Here is a 9537-nt window from a genome sequence, read left to right as displayed (position 1 = left end):
AAATATATTTGTAAGTCGCTCTGGATAAGAGCGTCTGCTAAATGACTTAAATGTAAATGTAAATGTATATTTCACAGTGGTTTAGATGGTACAATTATTCTCTACACTACACTTGCTTGTTTTGTCACATAAACTGAAATTAAGCGAAGTATTAGAATTGTAGCAACAAGGAAATGGTGGAGCGATTTCTGCTTAGTCATCTTTAAAGACATTTAGTATATTTTTCACCCAACTTTTGTCCTGAATCCAATGACATGCTGACGTATTTTGTTGATTTCACTTTGAATTCATGTTTAGTTGACAACTCAACCAAATGTAAATCAAAACTAGAAGTTGAAATGTTGTCTGTGCCCATTGGGTTGCCACTGATGTAGAAATACGCTAAATTGGAATATGCATGCTAATCATTAAGCCTATCAAAGCATTGTCATTAAATCTCTGAAAGCATTCCCTTTTTTCATAAACCGTGGTTATGATGGACTATAACAACACACCATTGGTGGTAGACAATAGGCCTACAGCCAACAAAATAATGAATCCGCCGCAATGAGCGCTTTTTAAGAAATGATGTCACTTTGGAATGTTCCCTCAGCTCCCATTCAATTCAGCAAATTAAAGTTAAAACTTCAACCAATAAGGTGCAGGTAAGCTACTCTAACCAATCGGAAGAGGGACAGAGGAAACACTATTGCGTTCGGGGGGTGTAGTGGGCGAAATAGAATTGATCCGAACTGCGATTGCCCTGCGAAGACAGTGTGCCAAACATCAGCAAAATCGCAAATGGACGGATCCGTCAGAGCCGCGAAGGATGGTGGAAAACTCGCTGCCATAGAAAGCCATAGAACTCAAACTATCCAAAACGAGATTTAATCGGGAAAGAGCTGGATGCTTAACTCAAGATAACACATTTTTACTCGTAGGCTACATCACAACCTTATGCAACATCGGCTCTGTCCGAGGACTGCGTAAAGGTACTGGAAAGGTTTTGGGAGAGAGAATGGAGCGGGCGCCAAGCTCAAGCCCCAGCGGCGTAAATCAGCCCTCACAACCTCCCCATCATGAACCTATTAGTTTCGGCATTGACCAGATTCTCAGTGGTACCGAGCAGGACGGTTCACAGAACACCACCCGGAGTGGTTCGGATACTGGGAACTTCACAAGTGGAGGAAGTTACCACCTCGTTAGTCCAAGTGGAGCCAGTGCAGCGCCCTTCACTTCGCTTTCCGGTTCTTTCCATGGAATCGCATCATCATACGAGGAATCAAGTGCATACGGAGTGAACTTGACTTTCACCCCAGGAGGGGTGATACGAGTCCCGGCGCACAGGCCGCTGGCCGCCGCAGTGCCTCCTCCTATAGCCAGCGCGGTACCAGGGCTAGGCAGCATCAGCTTCCCCTGGATGGAGAGCAGCCAAAGATTCGCAAAGGAAAGATTCGCAGGTAAACTATCTCCATTCAATGTGTAGGGTATTTTAGTCCAGGGGCGGCTTAATCTGGGACTGGGGAACCGGCCCTACAATCACATAGTTGGGATGTACTGCAGCAGACCTGATCATCACCAGGCTGTGGTCATTTCCATTTCAACTCGGTAAATTCAGTGTTTTCATAAGTTTTAGCCTATTATTTTTCAAAGGGGAATTTTCGTTTCACTCGTGGAGTTTACATGGATTTACCCAGTTCCACAAATAAATTATACAGGACTAGTCGAATCAGGTCACCAGATTAACTTGAATTGTAGCCCAATTCTGAAAGCTTTCTATTGAGGGAAAACACGGATATAAATAAATTCAACAAGAACATAGCATGCAAAGAAAATGCAAACATATCCAAATAAGGGAACACTGAATTATTCATTATACTATATTATTTCATATTTCAAAGTACGGTTTAGCCTAACTCAAAGGCGAAAGACTAACATGAAAACAACTTTAAAACATGCGGTAGAAATACTACCCGAGTTAGGTTCGTTCTCTCAAAGCGATGCGTTGGGCACAACGATACTTTGCAAGTTGCAACATTAAAACTATGTCAATATAACAATAAGCACACTTTTCATGCAGGTTTTACCACACAATTGAACAAGAAAATATGAACTGATCACAAATATAAAAATGCAACCCGTGTTATTCTAATAAATAAACACAGGCCTATTTCACCGGAAGACCAAAAATGTATACTCGCATTAAACTATAACTCATTTACATTTTCATCAATTTAGAACCGTTTATGAAAATAAACACATTTTATCCAAATGTGAAATTGATATTTCGATTTAGATCAATAGGAGGGGTGTGCTGTTATCGAAAGTGCTCAGATACGTTGCACAAGTGTTTCGGACTTCTTCGTAGGGTATTAGCTACATCACTTGTCTTTAGCAACTCGACCTAATTTTGTTACTACTGAAGGAACAGTTTTTGTTTAGATTTTGAATCCTGTGTGTGTGTGTGTCTTGCTAAACGGGACATATTATAATGCTAAGTGTATTATGATGATGATTATTGTTATTATTACATAAATGTGGCCTTTAATTATTAATAATAATAATAATAATTATTATTTCCACAGAACATATACTGTTATTGCAGTATTTTAAAACATAATTTGGGGTACTAGAAGGGGTAAAGCCTTTCTGTTTCTATTTATTCAAACTAAATGTTTACATGGAACATCTAAATGAATTAACAGTAGAAAATACTTGAAAGTTACTAAGCTATTCCTACATTGACAGAAATGAGATAATTGGCCAATACTTATGGTAGGCCTACTGTTTGGCATTGTCACGTTGTAATAAAATAATTGTAAATCGGACACTTCAGGAAAAAAAAGTAAAATAGGAAACCTCTCCATCTGTAACGTAAATCATTTTTCTCAGTCTGTCTCAGTGGATGTCCTATAACATGTATCAGAACCTTTGTTTATCTTCCGGGGGGCACTATGTAAAGTGTCATTAATATTGCAGAAGGGTTATAGATGATTGCCTGTCAGTGTTTTGTGACAAAAGGAAGAAACTCTCCACATCAGAATTGAATGGGGAAAACCACTCAACCTCTTTTCATCGACATCATCAGCATTATTGACTGTCAACACATCTTATTTTCCTGACTATTACAGCAATGTCTGCTACTACTAGGCAATAACCCACTGTGTCAGAGGAAATATAATACAACGATCTTTTGAGCAGTACTTTTATCAACTAACCATGGTCTAACACTGAATTGATCATTTTGCCATGTTTCAAAATAAATAAGAATAATTTAAACATATGCTCAACTTGGATTTTGCGTTGATTATAATTAGATTAGAATTACTCAATGAAAAAAAATGGCCTCTAAAGACCCATAAAACAGCTATAAAACATATTCAGCTGTACTCCAACATTCCACCTCTATGAGAGAGAGGGAAGGGTGGTATATAGGTCAAACCAATGAGCTTGTACATTTCTTTTGATTATAGTATCAATTTAGAGATCCTCATGCGGACTACAATGTCCTTCAACAAATTGAACACAACATAAGATCTTGTGAACCTGTTCATGACCTGCTTTCTTTGATTGTCCAATGTCTCACACACACACACACACACACACACACACACACACACACACACACACACACACACACACACACACACACACACACACACGCACACACGCACACACACACACACACACACACACACACACACACACACACACACACACACACACACACACACACACACACAGCTGCACTGACGCCTTTCACAGTGACCCGGCGGATTGGTCACCCCTATCAGAACCGCACCCCTCCGAAGAGGAAGAAGCCGCGGACATCTTTCTCCCGGGTGCAGATCTGTGAGCTGGAGAAACGCTTTCATAGACAGAAGTACCTGGCCAGCGCTGAACGGGCCGCTCTCGCCAAGACCCTCAAGATGACCGACGCACAGGTCAAGACCTGGTTCCAGAATCGCAGGACCAAGTGGAGGTGAGACACTGGGCTGGAGAGGGGTAGGAGGGGAAAGATGAGTTGTTTTCTGAGTGCTTTCTCTGGAGAAAGATGAGGATCTAGTCTACATTTACTCTAGAGTGGTCAGCAGAGAAACATATAATCAGTTACTACTTTCTGATGTTAATTTTCAATTTTAGAAATGATATCTTGAATACAATATCCGCAGTAACTTTGACTTCTAATACATGTTATAGAGGTGGGTTAGGTCCCGAGCTAATTGTGCATCAATGCTAATGGGTACCCAATAACTCAGGTGCGCAAATCCTAACAGGCATATTCACTCCGCTTTATGTTACTGGACAGCTCACAAACACAACCATGACCCTCGACAGCAGGGCTGGGCAAACCTTTGGGCTCAAGGGCCACATTGAGATTTCGAAATTCAACAGAGGACCGCACTGTTTGTCAAAATCAAATTGCGTGCCAGAAAAAGGGCAGTCATTAGAATGTATAAAAGTCCGTTATAATTTCTCCATGCTTTCTATTTAGTTTTAGACGTTGAAGAATGGCCGGGAGTGTTTTTCTAACCCAACATGGCATATTTTCTTTACTCAAACCTCGAGCGGGCCGGATTGAATGAGCTTGTGGGCCGGATCTGGCCCACGGACCATAGTTTGCCCACTCCGCTCTGCAGTCAGGACACAAGTCTAGGGACAGTTCATGGATTATGGTTTTCCTAACACCGTTCACTCAGCTCTATAGAGTATCAGTAATATTGGACAGTGTTTGGATCAAAGATCTTGTGACATATGTAAAACATGGCTTGACAGTTTTGGAGATAAAACATTCAGATGTAATAGCTTAACCTATAAAGTATTAAGTGGATCACTTGCACACCCACACAATCAAATGTAATGTAGGGACACAAAAGAAATTGTGATGTTATATCACGAAGGAGCATTCTTGGAGCAATAAGCCTGAGTACAATAAACAGTGTTAAGAGAGTTAGTTTGAAAGAGCTAGCTTTATGAGTATTGCACAGGCATCGCTCTGGTGTCATATGTGTTGGATTGGGTCAGTATTAAGATGTGCCTACTGAAGTAGGCTTATCATTTGACTCATAACAAAAATGAATTAGCCTATTATTATGTAGGACTTGGCTAAATCTATGTGAGCTATGTTGACACAAATATCTGCATTTATTTGACGAAGAAAACCATAGGTTAAATAGCCAAAAAGTGTACAACTAGCCTACAACTTTGGTAATATCAGCTGTGTACTGGCAGTTACCGCAAGGTCTGAGAGAAGGGAGGGACAGCTAACTTTCCAATATTCTACACACTTTGCTAAGGGGCAAACAGAAATATTTGTTTTATAGCTGATCTCATGTTATTTTACACATTTTGCCATGACACTGAGAGAAAAGGCTGCAGTTTTTCAATAATTTCCTGCAATTCCACATGTTGCCATTTTTATATATTTCATCTTTATTTAACCTGGAAGGGCTCATTGAGATTTGAAATGTCTTTTTCAAGAGCGTCCTGGCCAATTGCTATGCTTTATCTTGGCCAGGTCGCAGTTGCAAATGAGAACTTGTTCTCAACTAGCTTACCTGGTTAAATTAAGGTGAAATAAATAAATACAAATAAAAAAAGATAGGCAGCACCAAGTCATTACACAATTACAAACAGACAACAACTACAGGAAATCAGGTAATCTAGTAGTACCTGTAGAAAAACTACAGGTAATATTGTAAAAAATAAATAAAAAATCACAAGAGTATAACAAAATCATAAAGCAGCTAATTAAAAACATTGACAGGTCAGGGAATCAGCCTCAAAATCCTTCATCAATGATTTAAAAACACTAATCGAGGCAAGTTCCTCCAGTTTGAAAGTATTTTTTAACTTTTCGAAGTCTATGGCGCAGAGTACATAAAAGCCCTTTTACCAAATTCAGTTCGGACATTTCGAACACTTAGCAGGATAAAGTCCTGCGAACAAAGAGAGTACCCACCACATTTCTGAACAATAAAAATGCCCAAATAAAATGGTAGTAAACCCAAAATGGCTTTGTAAAAGTATTCCAGTGACTGAGCCTATGATTGACTAAAGAAGGCCAGCCAATTGTTGTATATAAAGTGCAGTGGTGCGTAAGGGTTTTGCAGTTTAAAATAAATCTCAATGCTCCATGGTAAACGGTGTCAATTGATCTCAAACACTGAGTGGAAGCATTCATATATAAAATATCCCCATAGTCTAGTAAAGGCATAAATGTAGCTGACACTAACCTCTTTCTGGCTTCAAAAGAACAACAGGCCTCATTCCTAAAATAAAATCCCAACTTCAGCTTAAATTTTTTTGTAATTTGTTGAATATGCAATTTAAAAGAGAGGCAGTCATCAATTAAAATTCCAAGATATTTATATGAGGTTACAGTCTCAATCTCATTGCCCTGACAGGTAGTAATAGGTGAAAGGTTCAGAGGTTTATTCTTGCTTGAGAAAACACAGTTAGTTTAGTTTTGTCGGTATTGAGGATAAGCTTCAATTGAGGTATGTTGAACAGTATAAAAAGCAGTTTGCAAGTTCTGTAAAGCTTTTGTGAGAGACGAGGCACAACAATAAATAACAGTATCATCAGTATAAAAGTGAAGTTGCGCATTTTGCAAATTTTTGTCTAAATTATTTATATAAATAGTGAATAAGAGGGGACCAAGTACAGAGCCATGGGCACACCATTACAGACAGACAATTTAACAGACTTGAACCCATCAAATTGAGTGAACTGAGTTCTGTCAGACAGATAGTTAGCAAACCATGCAACTGACCTACGCTCGACAATCTCTGCCTCAGTATAGCATGATCAACTGTATCAAAAGCCTTCGAGAGATCAATAAAAAGTGAGACACAGTGCTGTTTTTTGTCAATGGCTTCAGTGATATCATTTAAAACCTTCATGGCTGCTGTAATTGTGCTATGCTTCTTCCTGAAGCTGAATTGGTACTTTGATAAAATAGAGTTAGTGTATAAAAATGATTTTAGCTGCTCACTAACAAGGGTTTCAGGTATTTTCGCCAGGGGTGGCAGATTTGACATTAGCCTATAATTATTTAAAGAGTTGGATCTCCCCCTTTTATAAGTGGTAGGACAAATGATGATTTCCAGATCTTTGGAATTTCATTACATTCAAGTATCATTCGGAGCAGAGAGATAAATGTGCAGTTTTATAGCTAATCTCATGCTATTCTACACATTTTTCAATGAGGCTGAGATAATTTTGTATTTTGAAAGGGGGGAGGCATATGCCAGTGGGTAATATCATTATGAAACGTAGCCTATCCTAACCTACCGTATAGGCTAAGAATTGATTTAGCCAGGTCATCAGCTGTGGACACACTGTTGCGCTCACAGTAGCTTTGGCCCACACACGGTCGAAAAAAGATGTCAGGCTCAGTGCAAATTTATCAAACGTAAATACATGCAACATTGTAGCCTGTTATGAAACAATTTGGTGCACGATTAATGCCACTGAAATACACTGAACTGTCTTATATTTCCAGAAAATGTGCTTACGTGATGATACTGTTGTCTAGTCTAGCTACTGCACAGGTTGCCACTGGAAAATGTCAAAGGTCAAATACGAACAATAAATTAACAATTTGACACATTTGCAAATATTCAACACGTTACTATTTTTAGAATGAATAATAATAATATTTCTTATAGTGGTGTCTGCAAAATATAAAATGTACACAGAAGATTCTGTTTTATCTATATTATCTGCAAGAGTTGCTCCATCTTGAGTGCAATAATGTGCAATCATGTTCTGTTTGGCAACATAGGTCAGTGTCCTCTCTGGTTTCTCCCATGGTTCATTATGGCTCATGCCAGTGTGGTGTCTCTCCTGCTCTACTGAATCAACCATGTGATAGCTGCTGACAGGTGGTCGTCATCAGTGTCCCTGTTCTGATGTTGGCCTCGATGTCTCTGGGTGCATCACATTTTCTGTCTGTGTAACCAATTCCTCTGACAGTGGATCTTAATAAGTGTCCTGCCTATGTCTGTTCTGTCCCTGTCCTCTCCCTACCCACCCTGTCTTCGTTGCCAGGCGACAGACAGCTGAGGAGAGGGAGGCGGAGCGGCAGCAGGCCAATCGGCTGATGATCCAGCTGCAGCATGATGCCTTCCAGAAGTCCTTGAGTGACTCGGTTCCGTCCGATCCACTCTGCATCCACAACTCCTCCCTGTTCGCCCTGCAGAACCTGCAGCCGTGGGCCTCTGAGGAAGCAGCAAAGATGGGCCGTGTCACCGCTCTAGTGTGACAGGGACAGGGTGGGGCCCTCTAGACATTACATACTCTGACTGATTTCTAAGAAACTGCCTACAAAGGTGATCCGTGAGCAAATTGAAATTAATGATTTATTATTGTCCATCCAGAACATAGCCAAATTGTGTCTGAGGGAGTCTGAAGATTAAGCAAAAACTCCAGTTCCTAAGTACCCTGATATGATCTGGACATGCAGAATGTTTGCTGGGTCCTTTGTGTCAGACGCATCCTGGGTGGTAGCCTATGAGCTGTGGCGATGTACGTGACACACGTCACTGAGCCAGCCCTATAATTCCAAACGGACATATTGACTGACTGACACAGCACAGACTGGCTCATCTGTTTCTCCCACGTCCCATCTGTTCCTTCACCACTACAGTTACACTATCAGCTCTGTGCCCCTGCATCTCAGAGCCGACCAGTCTGCAAAGGATGAGAAATGGATGGGAAACAGAGAGAGAATACACTAATGTTCTGAGAATATATAAAATGTCGTTGTTGCATGGAATCATTCTCATCATCCTCTCATTTTCCATCTTGAATTCCATCTAATGGTTTCCTCTTTAGACTGCTGGTTAGCAGGATGTTTTTTGTACTGGGTGGAGACGGACTTAAGGCAAACACTGATCCTAAAAAGCCACTGAATGTATTACACGCTTTGATTCCAATCTATTAACACTCTGAAGCTCAATTAGGGTGAATAATTACATTTGAATAAGAAGGCAAACTATAAAACCAGATAGCCACAAGTGAGATGTTGTAGAATCAACTGCTTGCTGTTCTATTGGGCAAGTGTTTAGTGATGTCTGGACAAACCAGATAACTGCTACCTCTTCAAACAGGAGACACCCAGAACACTAGCAAGACATCTACTTTTTTTTCTATATATATATATATATATATAACTCATGAAGGGTTAATACACAGCTCAAGGGCTATTTTAGAATAATAACATTTGCCAGTGGGACAAGAAGAAATCCAGTAAAAGAGGAAGCTAATTATTTATAGTGTTGTTTTATTCATGCCAGGCTGGACCCATTCACTGGGAAGTGTGGTGCATGAGGGTGGTATATCAGACCTGAGAGGTGGAGAGTCTGGTTGACTTCGTTCAACTGTGGTGTAAAGGACTTTGTTGTATGAGTCATCTGAGAATATTTGACGCGGTGAAATAGATGGATGATAACAGCATCTCTCACCGTGTATCATATTTGACAAATATGTAAATAACTAAACAAAACCTAATAATAATAAAAAAGCATTCTCTTGTTTTAGCTTTGAATCGCT

The 9537-nt window shown here is 39.9% G+C and overlaps 1 protein-coding gene across 1 annotated transcript; it reads left to right on the top strand.

The window, feature by feature from the left end:
• The first annotated feature begins 736 nt into the window (after nucleotides 1-736).
• LOC118390305 (T-cell leukemia homeobox protein 3-like) lies at nucleotides 737-9537 on the top strand. Its single transcript, XM_035780747.2, has 3 exons — nucleotides 737-1439; nucleotides 3724-3961; nucleotides 8035-9537. Exons 1-3 carry the CDS (start codon nucleotides 998-1000, stop codon nucleotides 8246-8248), a joined length of 894 nt encoding a protein of 297 aa, XP_035636640.1. The 5' UTR covers nucleotides 737-997; the 3' UTR covers nucleotides 8249-9537.

The sequence above is a fragment of the Oncorhynchus keta genome, chromosome 11 (assembly GCF_023373465.1).
Source record: "Oncorhynchus keta strain PuntledgeMale-10-30-2019 chromosome 11, Oket_V2, whole genome shotgun sequence".
In the NCBI taxonomy this organism is placed as follows: Eukaryota; Metazoa; Chordata; class Actinopteri; order Salmoniformes; family Salmonidae; genus Oncorhynchus; species Oncorhynchus keta.
This window is presented reverse-complemented; position numbering and strand designations above follow the sequence as displayed.